This window comes from Manis javanica, chromosome 4, assembly GCF_040802235.1.
Source record: "Manis javanica isolate MJ-LG chromosome 4, MJ_LKY, whole genome shotgun sequence".
Taxonomy (NCBI): Eukaryota; Metazoa; Chordata; class Mammalia; order Pholidota; family Manidae; genus Manis; species Manis javanica.
In genome coordinates, this window is record NC_133159.1 from 107,633,731 (window position 1) to 107,649,326 (window position 15,596).

The window sequence follows — 15,596 nt, forward strand, 5'->3', positions numbered from 1 at the left end:
TCCATAATTGAAATGCCTCTTCAATATTCAGCTGTAAAGCAATCACAGAAACATTACCTAACATTACACTTGTGCCTTGGCTTTATAAAATACATTCCAGATTTGTCTACAAATGAAACATCATAAAAAATCACACTATCACAGGAAAACCAAAAGAGAGCAGGAAAAAAATACTGGTTTGGGTTTGATTTACTCAGGGGAAACATGCAAGAATTATGTGTACTTATATTAGCTAAGCATTCTGAAGATTATATACAGTGTAAATGGAGACTCATTTTAGAATACTTTTTTGGTATAAAATAGGTTAATAATCACTTTAGATAATAGTTACTTCAAGTATAAGTAATAACGTTTTTACTTCAAGTGAAAATACTAAAAGTACTGACTCAGTTCACAACTCCGAAAGGAAAACTAAGAGAATCCAGAATTTTTTCTGCTTCTTGGGAAAAAAATTAACAAAGCAGATGATGAGTTCAACTAATAAACTGCAAGGCCTCATATCACATCTAAGTGTTATTTTCAAGCTCTCATATCACATGGGATATCACATACCTCATATCATATCCAAGAATAACTTTCAAGTTCTTTTCTGTTTTTAAAAAGACCTTCAAAGCTTCCAATGGTGGTATTCAAAAAGTGAATGTCATACACTGAAACTAATCATTAACAACAAATCTTCAATTTATTTGAAGCAATTCAGTTTCAAAAACTTTTAAGTTACACCAGTCACAGAAAAAAACAGAACAGTCAGAAACAATAAAAGAATAATCAGGAGTACTGCATTTTTTTGTTTGTTTTTAACACTGTCATGGCTTTATTCAAAACACAGATGCACAAAAGTATTAACTTGAGTTTTTAAGGAGAGTTTTTCAAGAATTTAACACACTATTTACATACTGCCATACAAAGAGCATTAAAATAGGACCAAAAACTTCTACAAAATATAAACCCCACCCTTAACTTATTTGCATGGAAACACCACCCACAAAGTTAAGTAAGTCTTAAAAAGTTATTTGGAGGCTCTAAGTGTTGTTTTCAAACCAAAGAACTCTAATTTTGATTGCTCAATAAGATGATGATAAGAAAGTCAATAGATTTAATTTTTAAAATAAGTATTTCATAAACTGTTACACGTACTATGTAATGAGAATTGTTAGGGACTAAAACAGGGCATTTCAATTTTAAAAAGGTCTTTTGGACCTTTTTAAATTTTAAATATTAGTCTTTTGGAGATCCCAATTCCCCCACTAAAGTTATCCAAAGAGTTTTATTTCAGTCAATTTTTCAACTTTTTTAGCTTATCCACATGTAACTTCATACTTTTTACTTTAAAACCCTAAGTCATAAATTTTAAACTAAAAAAGAAGCAGTAATACGCATACTCTGTAATGTAAATGTGTGCCACTATGGAAGTACAACTTCAACTAATTTCAAAATGGGAAAAAATTAGACAGCCAAGATTAAAAAAAGCAATTGCCTTGAACATGGAGCCTCCACAACAAAGAGGAAAATGTACTTATCTACTCACATTATATTTAGTAGCCATAAAAGGAAATATACACTCACACTTATCCCAAATTATTTTTCTATTTTTAACGGACATCCACTTGAAAGTAAATCTTAATTTTAACACTGATTTAGTTTAGTTTCAAATATTTTTCCAATTGCCCAGCATATTCCAATTAAATGCTATCTGTGATGCTTAAGAACTGTAGGAAGAATAATTAAAGGTTCTACTCAAAAAAATTAGAAATATTTTGTAGAACCATGACTAAATCATTTGGGAAGCTAACTTAACTTGCACGTCTTATTAATTATTATTATTATTAATTATTACTCTGACTTTTGAAGAACACTAATGCTGCTTCCAAAAGCCTCCTCTGCTCCTTTTCTTTCTTCATCTTAATAGTCTGTACATTTTGTCAACCAAGAAAGAATTACAGTAAGCAGAACCTGTTGCATAAAATTGTATTGATAATAATATTCGCATCTCAGAAAATACTCAGTTTCTTTCACTTTGCTTTTTTAAAACTGAGACAGGTCTGAGAAGGTGGTTGAGGTATAAGACTAAACAGTTCCCTGGGTATCCATAAGTTTCTCAACTTTTGTTTAAAATAGAGGGAAAGGAGTAAAACAAGAAAGGAAGGCGAACCTAAGGAATTGCTGAGAGAAAAATGAAGGATATACACTTAAAAACAAAACAAACAACTGTTGGCATCTTCAGCTTGAAGAAGAAAGGGTTCACTTGCATGTCTCTGAATTTAGTACAAGCAATTTTTCCTTCAAAAATAAAATCTTATTAGTCACCTGGCTTAGTTGGTTTCAGAAGGGTCCACAAAAGCCATGAACTACATTGCTGAATAGAATCTTTGCTATGTTGCTTACTTTCTCCAAGTTACTCATATAACAAAAAGCAACCAAATACTCTTAGCCAAAAAAAAAGTCATTACCTTCAAACTAAAGATCTCTGGGTCACCTCTAAAAAAATTAACAATTTTTTATCCAAGAGATTATTTTCATTTCATATTCCAGCTGACTGTGATTTGTTAATTTACAAATAACTTTAAAACATATGAATAAAATGCACCATACTACACCTGTGTAAAAGCAATCATGTTTTAATTATGGGCTAAAAATGATTAACACATAAGCTTGAATTAGAAAATGAAGATTTTAAATAAATTGCTAGGGAATTCACAATGGGAGAGTCGAAATTTTTTCTCTACATACAATGATCATTAATAGACTAGTAAATCTTATTTGGAATGATAAGGCAAAAATAGTAAAGTCACACTTTTCCTATAAAAAGTTACACTTTTATCTTCCGTAGGGATCGCTATCATACATGAAAAAACAAAGATGTGACCACTGTACTGCACACCTGGGAACATTAGGGAATCTGATCTTAGAATGATCTAGTCATCTTCCTCCTCTCCATCATCTTCGGCATCTCGTTTTCTCTTTTGCCCTCGAAGACCTTCTTCTGAAAGAGTAAAAGAAAAATTATAAAATACTGAAGTTTAACAAATAAATATTTGCTGACTTACAAAGTTTTGACTCTATCTTAGTAAAAAGGTAATGGCATAAGAAAATTACAGGTTAAGTTTCCTCTCTGAATTTATTTCAATTTCATTGTATTGAAGACTTGAAAAACTTAGAAATCCATAATGGCAGCTTGTTAAGCACCCTTGTGGCCAAATCATGAAATACATATCAAGAAACTAGGCGTTGACTTAAAGGAATTGTTAGTGAATTCTAATTTCTGACAGACCTAAGTAAAGAGTACTAGAGAGCAAATGTAAAAAGGGCCTTATCCGGAGTTCAGCTGTTCTCTAATGGCTATGGTTTCATCTGCTCCAAAATGAAAGATCTTAAAAAAATAATAAATTGAGCTCGTTTCTATTATCTCTTCAAAAATAAATGTTATAAATTGTTTTTCTTTTGTAATGAATTTAATGAATGCCCTAAAATTACTCTTTTTAAAAGACTTATTACCTTTCAAGGTGCTCTATGATATGTTACCAAAACCAAAGATCAGTAGTAATTTAAATTATAGGCTCATTCTTTAAAGTCCATGAATAATAGCTGTAACTTCAATTTTAGGATTTACTTATGACTAATACAGCTCACCCTCTTCCTCCTCCTCTTCCCCTTCTTCAACATAGTCATCATCATCTTCTTCATCCTTGAAAATCAAATATTCAGTTTGAGAATAAAAAGCCATGACAGACTTTTCACTATTGGGCAGTAATACACTCTGCCTAATTTACACAGGTCCTTTTAAAAAACCCAACTAAATCTAGTTTCTTTATGAAAAGAAGTTACATTTTAGACCAGCACTGCTCAAAAGGACTTTCCACAACAATGGAAATGTTCTATGTCTGTGCTATCTACTAGAGTAACCACTAGCCACACTTGACTATGAAGCATTTGAAATGTGACCTGTACAAATGAGGAACTGAATTTTAAACTTTATTTAATTTTAACTAATTTAAATAGCCAAATGTACTCAGTGGCTACTATAATGGACAGAGAACTGTTGACTATTTCAAAGACACAGTCTTCTATTTTATAGATTGCAGTAGGAATTACCTGAATCCTAACCCCAACATAGTTACATGTATTAAAAAAGTCATTTACTCTCTCTGGATCTCAGCTTTCCAATCAGCAAAATAAAGTATTCATCTAAAAAGATCCTTGTATGTCTAAAAATCTACACATTGAGATAGCAAATGTCAATAAAAATCACAATAAAATTTGATCTACAACTCTTGAGGAATGAGTTGTCCTAGATAACTCAGATTTAAATGGAGCCTTGAAAAAATTGAAAAATCTAACCAATTTGTTTTTTACTTCAGCCAATTGGAACACAAATCTCTAAAGTGCAATTCCATTTTATGCTAAACCTAACAAACCTTTTTCTTGAATAATCATAGTCACCATTTTAATCATGGACTAATTGGAATATGGTGATTCCCTCAAAGCTTATTAATACATGCAAAATGTTTTCTCCTTTTAAAAATGACTCTGGCCTCTACTTTGAGTTGTATTTTTTCCTAGTTTTCATGCTTTCTCTTTTGCAGTCAGTTACTATTTCATTTTAATCTGATGTACATTCAGAAAATAGATCAACAGACTGATCAGAGGATTGAATGTAAAAGAGAAAACAAGTCTAGAATAACAGCTTAAACATTCTCCTACAAAGAAAATGTCTTTTGTTACTTATATATGGGTTATTCACAGGCCTTTTGAAGTTACTGCCTTGTCCTTGGTATGCTCCAAATAATTGAGTTCTCCTATATGTTTGATTAAAAAAATGGAACCAATCTAGGGCCTCCTCTTCAACCCCACAAAAGTTTACAGCAACTTAAAAACACTTTAATTGGCAAATGTCAAGAACTGCTGGGTAAACCACAATGAGATACCACCTCACACCAGTTAGGATGGCCAATATCCAAAAGACAAGAAAAAACAAAGGCTGGTGAGGATGTGGATAAAGCGGAGCCCTCCTACACTATTGGTGGGAATGTAAATTAGTTCAACCATAGTGGAAAACAATATGCAGGTTCCCCAAAAAACTAAAAATAGAAATACCATTTGACCCGGGAATTCCACTCATAGGAATTTACCCAAAGAAAACAAGATCCCTGATTCAAAAAGACCTACGAACCCTATGTTTATTGCAGCACTATTTACAATAGCCAAGATATGGAAGCAACCTAAGTGTCCATCAGTAGATGAATGGATAAAGGGGTGGTACATATACACAATGGAATACTATTCAGCCATAAAAAGAAAACAAATCCTACCATTTGTAACAACATGGATGGAGCTAGAGGGTATTATGCTCAGTGAAATAAGCCAGGCAGAGAAAGACATTACCTAATGGTTTCACTCATTTGTGGAGTATAACAACAAAGCAAAACTGAAGGAACAAAACAACAGCAGACTCACAGACTTCAAGAAGGGACTAGCGGTTACCAAAGGGAAAGGGGTGGAGAGGGTAGGCAGGGAGGGAGAGAGGAGATTAAGGGGCATTATAATTAACACTCACAATATAGGTAGGTCACCGGGAAGGCAGTACAGCATGGAGAAGATAAGTAATGACTCTATAGCATCTTACTATGCTGATGGACAGTGATTGCAATGGGGTGAGGGGAGACTTGATAATATGGGTAAATGTTGAAACCACGTGCTCATGTGAAATCTTCAAAAGATTGTATATCAATGATACTTTAATTAAAAAAAAAAGAACTTCTGGGTAGTCAGGGAAAACGGACAACCCACTCTTTTCACAGCATCCGCAGCCCCATTTGTGTCTAGAAATACTAAAGAGAACATAATTTCCCAGTATTTTTAGCTAGAATCCCCTGAGAAACTAAACTACATGACACTTAAATCAGAAATCATTCTTATACAGTCAATTCAAACACTATAAAGCATTCCATACCAGGACACCACGAAGCTACAAGGAACAGAAGGAATAGATGGCATAGCAAATATGAAAAGGAAACACAATAAAAATCAGGAGAACCTAAACCCTTAAACTAAAGAAGAAATGAAAGGTAGAGGAGAAGCAGGAAAGAAAGGGATGTGGGAAGGGGAAGGGACAGAAGGAAAAAGAAAGGAGAGGGAGAGGAGAGACATTTTAAATATCTCAAATTTGCAAAGAATGGCAAGTGAAGATTCTTAAATATTTATAACTTTTTTAAAACACTTGAGATACTAGTCACATTTATTCCTAAATAATTTAGAAAAGCACAAGTTCAAATAGCAAATTACTTCTCTGGATACAAAATATGATTAGATAAATTGATTACTGTATTTAGGCCTTTCTTTTTTTTTTTAATACCATCTATTAGATAATATCCCTCAATAAAAACTCAGCTTCCATTAGAGATGTGCTAAATGGAGACTATGGTCTTTTTCTAATTAGTGGGAAATAAAATGTTTCCTCATTTGTACTATGACACCATAAATCCCAAATCTTCTAAAGCCCCCCCATCCCTATTTTTAATGAAATAAACTACACACACATAAAGTCCTTCTTTATACATATTAATTCCTTACCTCTGAAGAGCAGTGGAAATAAAAATAAGACTCACACAAAAATAGCTAATCAAAGACCATTTCTATTTCCTTCTAATTTCTTTTTAAATTCAATAGTCTCTGAAGCCTCTCCTGGCTCCTAGCTTCTAAAAACAGGTTCAAAACATTAACTAATTGAAAACATTATAAACATTTTAAATACCCAAATTATTTCATCATGATTGAAAACTTCTTTTGGTCCCTGCTACCCAGGTACTACACTGATTAAATGTTATGTGCATTATCTTAAGAGACTTTGGCTCTATACCTGAGCATGTCACTTTTAATTAATAATATTTCCCAATATTCAATGGAATGAAAATATAAACATATGCAGTTGGTTGAAGGTCATTTTTTAATTACTTAAACTTAACAAGGAATTATTGACAGAGAAAATAAAAAGCCAAATGCAAAATAATGAGTCCATTATTTTACTAAATAAATGAAAACTTAGAGGAAAAATATTCAAGTTGTATGCTGATATAAATTGAACAGGCTGACATTCTCTATGAATATTTAAAATACTTAAAAGTTCTGTTCTTCATTATTATATAGCTCCAAACTCACCAGGGCCCCAAACAAGTTTAAGTCCTACTTTTTCCATGCTAGTTTCATATTTAAAACGGTATTAGAAAAATCCTTGATCAGTGATGTTATCTATCTAACCAATGTAAAAATCATTAGAACAAATAAGAATACTATCAATTTCTAGTCTAAATAAGAGATATTACTTTTAGTAATAAAAATTATTTTAAATTATGAATTATGAAAACAAAACTCAAAAATTTAACAATTGGAGAAAATTACTTATCTCCCAGGGGCTAAAAATCATTTATTCAAGTGACATTTCCTGTGAGTCTACTATGTCCCAGTCAATGTACTAGATGCTTAGACACAAAGATGAATAATCCTTCCCTTAAGGAGCTCTCCATCTAATAAATTGGCCAAATAAACAAGTTTTTACAAAAGTGTCTACAGGCAACAAAAGTCCAATCAAGGTTTAAAAGTCACAGAGAAAGGATTATCTATGAAAAATTATGAAAGCTTCACTAATGAGGCAACTCCGGAGTTGAGTTTTTAAAGGTAAGAGTTCATGTGGCATGATTTGGGTGGCAGTTACACAAGTATATACCTAAGTAAAATTTCATGGATCTAGTACATAAAACCAGTGTCCATTAAATGCTTTACTATATTTATGTTTACCTTAGTAAGAAAGAAAAGAAAGTCCATGAGCGGGTGTGGGTAGGAAGTCATCTCAGATAAACAATTTATCCACAGTCAGAAAGACAAGTGTAACCATCTAACTTGGTGTAACCATCTAACTTGGCACTTCCCAAGATGAGGCTTGAGAAGGAAGCAGGAGCCAGACAATCAAGGGTTTGTATGTCTTGGCAGCAACAGGGCAATACTAAAGGGTTCCAGGCAGGGTAAGTGATCTGACCACATTTGCACCCAGACTACTCAGGCAAGTACTGTGGGGGATGCACCTAAATGGCAACACTGAATGCAGAGGGGCCACTTAGAAGCTACTGCAGAAGCATAAACAAGAAATAATTAAGGGAAAAGAAAGTTTTCTTGAGTGCCTACAATGCACCAAGGACTAGATACTTTACATATATTACCTTGTTAAATCCTTAAAAGAAACCTATTAGACTAGTATAATTTCAGTTTGCTAAATGCAGAAACTGAGGCTCAGAAACATTTGTAAAATGTTTCCACCATACCATGCCACTGAGGGCAGAAGGGATTTTTGAAAGATTTCTAGGATAGGTGTTTTTGATTCTCTGGACACAGTATAAGCTGGGGGACAGTGGGGAAAAAAGACAGGCAGACACACATGCACACCCACAAGTTAGAAACAACTTGCAGATTTCTACACAAGTTACTTTCTATAGTACTTAGCCCTATGCCTAAATTAATCTTGAGTGCATGTAAGAAGTGTCTATTCACCTGAATTTCTTCTTTCATTAAGTATGAGAGGCCCACTTCCTCTTCTCCCTCTCCCAATTCTGAGCCTGCTTCATCTTCATCCTCCTCTTCCTCCTCCTCCTCTTCCTCATATCCTTCAGGTAGACCAGCTTCATCTTCCTCTTCATCTTCATCATCTTCATCTCCATCTTTAAAAATATTTGGAAAGATGAGCAAATGGCTGGGCAAATGTTCTTGCTGGTATGTTGATCCTTTTTACCCTTGCTCCAACCACTTCCAAATCTTAAGCCAATGGGTGGGTAGAAAGTATCTCAGGGTGATTTTTTTGAATATAGATTCTCCCTTTTACAACATTCACACTTACTATTTGAGAAATATGGTTTCTAAATACTAAAATTTTTCCAACACAGATTTTCATCAAAACATTACATGTATTAAGAGTTTGTTTTACTTTTCTGCTTATCCATCATTTCATTATTTTATAACATTATTTAGCCATTAAATTTCTTATAGTGAAAAATTTTTCAACAAATAACAACAGATAGGGTCTCATTTAACAACAGCCGTTTCATCATCTGAGCTGTTAGTCACCCATTTATTCAAAAATGTATATTCACTACCTAATTCTATAACATTTCCAATTCTATAACATTTCCATCACCCAACCCCCCAAAAACCTATACTCATTTAGAGTCATTTCCCATTCTCCACACCCCCAGCCCTGACAACCACTCATCTACTTTCTGTTTCTATGAATTTGCCTATTCTGGACATTTCATATATGTAGTCATATATTGGCTTCTTTCATTTAGTAGAATGCTTTCAAGGGTCACTCATGTTGTAGCATCTATCAGTACTTGATTTTTAAGGCTGAATAATATTCCATCATGTGGCTTTATCACATTTTGTTTATCCATTTATCAATTGAAGGACATTTGGGTTGTTTCTACTTTTGGGCTGTTACGGATAATACTGCAGTGAATGGCTCATTTTTTTAAAGTTGCCACTTTTACTGGGTAGTGGTTACATAAGTTTATATACATAGATATAAAATTTCATGGAGCTTGATATTACAATAACCATTAAATTCCCAAAGCTATCAGAAATCTGAGAGAAATACAGGATTATGGCTGCGGTTTTTTTTTTTTCTTATCTTACTAACATCTTTTTTTTTCATACACCTAAATATCTAGGCCCAATCTAAGTTGCATGGCTCAAGCAGAAGCTGTAATTGTGAAACACTTATGAATATTAAGAATGATTACCCTCATCATCCTCCTCTTCTGAGTCTGGTGCTTCATTATCCTCCTGATCAAATCCATCTAAGTATGTGATTTGCTGCAGCAGTTCAAAAATACTTTCTCTATAATCTTCGAGGTTTGTGATCTCACAGTTAAACAAGTCAAGACTTTTCAAATTTTTAAGATTTTGCTGTAAAAGTAAAGTATTAAAACTTACATTCAAGATTTTACATCCCATGTTATTTTTTTTTCATTCATGGACCACAAAATATATACTTGAAATCAAGAGAATGAACTTTGGATTTTTTGGGTTTTATAATGAAAAATTTTTATATTAAGCACAGCCAATTCTCTGACAGGCCCTAGCATGTAAACTGCATAAGAGTAGGTACTTTCTTTTGTTCACTGCTATATCTCTACCATCTGGTTTAGTGCCTTACTATAATTAAGCATTATATATATGTTGACCAAATATGTACATATATAGGTAACAACAATAACATGGTTAGTTTAAATCCATAGTTCATGTGATTTTCAACAGTTTCAACCTCCTTCCAAGCTTTAGAAATCAGAGGAACAATTTTTAGTTTCATTTCATCTCCTTTTCCTTCTCTCATACCAAGAAAAAAGGAGCAAATAATGAAATAACTCAAAAAATAAATAAGAAGGAAAAAGTATAGAATTTAAGAAGATTCTGAAAATTTTAAAGCCAGATATTTAACTTTTTTAAGTCAATAAAATCAACTTACTAATTTGAAAATTTATCCAAAAAAGAAAGTAGTAACCATCTAGATCCCAACGTATATAAAATTCACAAATATTGAAAGAGGGAAATATAAATGACTAAGATAAAACGCAAGCAAATCTCAGAAAAACCACCTAAAAAGGCAAGTCCTGAGACACACCTTTCCACTTACCAAAGCTTCTACTGTACTGAGATCTTTGATTTTGTTTCCACTCAGATTGAGGTAGGTAAGATTTGGACATTTTTCTGCCAGGATTTCCAAGCCTCCAGAAATTACATTGTCACTTAGTTTTAACTATATATTCAAAGTGGAGAGAAAATAAACGGTGAAGGCTTAAGATGGATGAAACTTTTAAAACAGATCAATTTGGAGAAGAAAAGCAATTGTCATTCTCTCTGACTTCAAGAGACTGTTAAAAGTCATTAATTTCCAAATCCCCACCTACGACCCCCAAATAATATATTAGACCCCCAAAGTAATGGTCTTCTAACCCAAGGTTGTTCTCAGTTGTGTTATAGTTGGTGTTGATGTTTCAGAGGAAAGCATTTGGTACATGTTAAATCCAAATTCATGTCATAAAGCAATTTCATTATTAAATTTAAATCTCTAAAAGCAGTATTAGACCTGACTCCAAAATTCTACATAACCCTCTTACTGTAAAAGTTAGAACCTTCTAAATAAAAAGCAAAATGATTGTTTCATTTGGCCAAACACTAGACATAACAGTCTTTGGCACTGAAATTATGATGCTTTTGTGCCTCATGCCAACTTACCTTTCGAAGTTTATTTAAGCTGGGCAGCCTAGTCAGTGAACTTAGTTCCACGTTTGCCATACTCAGAAACTCTAGCTTTTTAAAAGTATCATTCAGGCCTTCGATTTCCCCATTGACACACAGGCAATTATCAAGGACTAACTCTGTCACCTGTAAGACAGAACATGAATGATTCTTTAGTTTGCAGTCTGTTTAGAGAAAGATCTGGGTCCTGACACTCCGGAAATGTGAATATTAAAGCCAATCAGTCCCCTTACACAGATTGTTTTCATTCTCCAAAAAAAACCTGAAGTGTGAAGTCATCATTATAAGTTAATCTTTTCAATTTATACTTGGACCAGGAAGTTCAATGCCTGCTTCAAATCACTGATGCATATAAAATAAAACTTTGAAAAAGGTCCCATGTGAAACTTGTTTCTGCTCCTTATGAGGATTCTCAACTTGACGGCATCTGCAGTGAGGGGATACATAGGATACTGGGAAAGGATTCAAGTGGGCTGACCTAAAATGCAGGAAGAAAAAAGGAAAACGTTTTATTCACTTTCAGTTTAAGCTCTCTTATGTTTGGTTGATAAATGCCATCATAACTCACAAACATCTTGTTACTCTTCATGCAAAAACACTCCTGGGACAGCCTAGCTTTCAGATGTTATTTGTTTTAGTATGGAGGACAAACAGTATCACCCAGGACAATACATCCTTGACAAAATGTTATTTCTTTCTGACACCCTGGTAGCATATTTGTGGACTTTTCCCCATTCTTGGGGGGTGGGGTGTGAGTGGATCTTCTATTAGGTCAGGGCTGTAGAACAAAACTTGCTTGTGTGAGCCTAGATGGACTTAAAATCTTAGGGGAGGCAGGAGATCCTGGCTTTCTATTCCTAATGCAAAAATATGTTTGAGGTATTTTGAGAGCTAAAAGTTAGCAACAAGCAATGCCACCTTCTCTATTTGAAAATGACTTTAACATTATTTCAGTGAGCCGAGAATGCATCATGATCTCCTTTAAGATGTGAAGCCAAGGTCCAGAGAGTAGGAATGACTTGCCTAGGGTCACACATGTGGCAGAGGTGTGCCAACATTGCAAGTCTTCTGACTTCTAGTCAGAGTGGAGGAGGGAGGGCTGCTAAATTTGGTGTCAGAAAGCAAACCAATTCTTCCACTTGAGCAAATTAATTTCACTGTGCTGAAACTTTGCTAATTTGTATTCTAGAACAATACGATCCACCTTACAAGTTTGCTCGAAAGAGAAAAGTAACAAACACGAAAAGTGCTTTGTAAACTATAAGGAGCTATACAAACATGAGACGGTTATTACACCACAAGGGAGGGAGGAGAGGCCGCAAAAAGGCAACATCCGGCACTCCCCAAAACTGGCAAGTAAATTACTATGGCTAAGAGTAGGTAAATGAATGGCGGGGGAGTGAGCAAAAAAAGCAAATCCACTTTGCCAACCAACCCAAGATAGAAATAAGCATTCCAAATGTGTGCTTTCTAAGAGACAGCAATTTTTAAGTTTGATTTTGTTTTTTTCCTGAAGCCCTTAAAAGAGTAGGCCGTAGAAAACTCCCAAGCTCTCTCTGGGATAACAGGAAGGACTGTTTCCTCCTCCCTGCCCCCGGCCAATTTCTGGGAAACTGACCTTTTTTGAAAAGTACAGAAAGATCTTAGGTTCCCACTCTGCACGCCGCCGCAGACTACCGACAGATCAGGGACAGACCGTACTTATTCTCTATGCACAGGCAACACCCCAACCCCTGTTGAAAAATTATGCCCTTCATATTCCCAGTCTAGGGTTTATTTCAGGGGTCGCGATTAGCAAGACTCTGGACGATCTCCTCGGCAACCAGAAGTGCTACGTTCCTCGCTAGCTGCTCGCGACCTGCTGCTCCGAACGACGGGAAACCCCACGTGGGGCGAGAAATCCTCCAGGGAGAAAGGAGTCACCTCCGCCCGGGCGCGGGCGGGCTGGATGAAGCCGAGGCGCCCACCGAAAGGAGGCGGAAACGCGTCCCGCCCGACCCCCGAAAAGTTGACAGCGACCCCGCCTCACGTGGCCCCTCCCAACCTGTCTCTTTAAGGCGACAGCAGCGAGAGCGCATCACTTAGTTTCGCCGAACCCATTTTTAAAGCGCAGAACTACTACGACCCATTTGTTGAGTTTGTGAAGCCGTCTCCGGGGATCAAATTCGAGTTGCGGCCACTACGACACGACACGCTAAACATCGTTACACTGCGGGGGTTAGAAGGGGTTCACGCCTCGCGTCCTCTCCCCACCTCCGGCCCCTGCGACGCGTCTCAGAGCTCACTCCGGTCGGAGGCCCGGCCGCTGACCCAGATTCCGTCTGGCCGCCTCCGGGGTAGTGGGCGCCGCCGGCAGTGGGCGGTCCGCGGACTCAGCGAGCGACCCCAGCCTGGCCCTCGCAATGTCGGACGCCCAGGGGCCTCGAGGCCGGGGGCGCTCCCACCACAAAGAAAAAAAGAGTTGGCAACACTGCAGAAAAGTTGGGCTAACTTCTCAGGCGACGATGGCTGCGGCAGGGGAGAGTGGGGATGGGGGATCGAGTCCACGCCGCCGGCCCCCAGGAGATGGAACTTGGGGAACCAAGCTGCGGGGCGGCCTCCAGCATTCCGCTTCCCGCCCCCACGAGGCCAGGACGCCTGACTTGAAGAGACCAGAGAGGGACTAAGCCCCCATGCACACACTAAAACGCCCGTAGAAACTTACACCCTTCGCCATTTTCAGTAGATTTTTAATGATTTAAAACTTAAAATTAAATATTCCCCCCTCAACCCTAACCCCAGTCGAGTGTTAATTCATTAACTCTTCCCCACCCACCTACCCAAACCCCCAGAAACCCGATCCTCCGAAGACAGGGCTTGCGGGGAAGGGGAGGGGGGCCGAGTCATCTCACCTCCTCCGGGGCTCTGTTCCTTAACTCCAGGTTAATCCTCTTCTTCATCTCCATGTCCTCCTCCTGCTCTTCTACTACTCTCCTCCCTTACCCTTTCCTGCCTTTCCCACTACCAACCCTCCCCCACAAAAATTAAAGATTTGGAAATGAATGAAAACGCAAATATAAACGCCCACCACCACTAGATAGATGGGGTTGGGGGGGGGAGAGACTAGCAAATGGAGTCCAAGGAGTTGGGACTCTAGCTCAGCTGCCCCCACCACCTTGTCCACTCACGCGCGCGCGCGCGCGAGTACACACACACACACACACACACACACACACACACACACACACACACACACACACACACACACACTCGCAGTTCCTTCCCCTTCAATGGCCGCTCAGAGACTGAGCCTCCATGACACGGCACCGCCAACCCCCTGGCCTACACTCCACCCACCTCCCGAATATATTGGTTAATTCTTCAGCATTGCTGTAGTCCATTGGACTGCCTAAATGTCTGCCAGTCTTCAGGGCGGACCCGAACCAGAAACGCTGTGTCTATTGGCTGTGATCAAGCGCGCAGTTGACTCCGATAGGTCCGGGAGGTGTTAGTCCAGGGGAAATGATTTTGAATCCCAATAGCCTCACCTCGCTTTCTTTGTGTGGTTGGCGCGCTTTCCCTAGGCGCTCGGACGGTTTTTAAGCCTGTTGGGTTTGTTTCTTTGTTTTTAATACTAAAAGGATGGAGAAAGCATCCTTCCACGTGCCCAAGTTGCGACACTGGTAATTCAGCACACAGCACCGCTTTTGACCATTTTTAAAGCACAGCTCCTGCTTTACAGCCAAGGTGCACGGCATGGTACACATCACATAAAAAAGCATGCCTTCGTGGCACTACGCAGCCGGGCATAGGCTTCTAGTGCAGAACCAGAACCGGGATAAAGATTGTATTTTCACTTACACCATGAAGGACTGGACGGTTTTGAAAGCAGTTTGAGAGAAGTGTGTAAATCAGCCACCTGTAAATAAAACTGCCTGGAGGACTTCTTACTGAGGTAATTGTTGCTGTAATAAACACTAAGACCTTAGACGAAAACAATGCTGGCCTAATGAAAATCATACATCAATTTACATAGAAATGGTACTGCAGTGCCTCTCTAATTTACCTTTGGTTGGTTTCCATGGAAATCTGTAGGTAAAACGTGCTTTTGAAGATCTCTTAGTGTGGGATTTATAGAACAGCAGGATAAGGATGATTTTTTTTTTATTGTCTTGAGAGTCTAACTTTTTTCTTAATTGCTTAAATTCTGTCCTCTTAGGCCCTTCTCAGGATAAATACCCAAGGAAATTAAAGATGACGGGGAAAGAAGTGGGTGAAATTGGTCCATTGCCCCTCCAAGCCAATTGTTTGCTTTT

The 15,596-nt window shown here is 37.2% G+C and overlaps 1 protein-coding gene across 4 annotated transcripts; it reads right to left on the reverse strand.

Annotated features, from left to right (window-relative positions):
• Positions 1–657: 657 nt before the first annotated feature.
• On the reverse strand, positions 658–14,560 carry ANP32E (acidic nuclear phosphoprotein 32 family member E). Of its 4 annotated transcripts, none has more exons than XM_017664160.3 (7): positions 14,193–14,555; positions 11,278–11,427; positions 10,676–10,798; positions 9,783–9,948; positions 8,539–8,705; positions 3,631–3,685; positions 658–2,983 (listed from the first exon to the last, which is right to left on the reverse strand). In XM_017664160.3, the coding sequence occupies exons 1-7, from the start codon at positions 14,244–14,246 to the stop codon at positions 2,916–2,918; spliced, it is 783 nt and encodes a 260-aa protein (XP_017519649.1). In that variant the 5' UTR covers positions 14,247–14,555; the 3' UTR covers positions 658–2,915. The 4 variants fall into 4 exon arrangements, with proteins under 4 accessions (XP_017519649.1, XP_036880814.1, XP_036880812.1 ...); XM_037024919.2 differs by lacking the exon at positions 14,193–14,555 and adding an exon at positions 13,555–13,981; XM_037024917.2 differs by lacking the exon at positions 14,193–14,555 and adding an exon at positions 11,535–11,733.
• Positions 14,561–15,596: the final 1,036 nt, after the last annotated feature.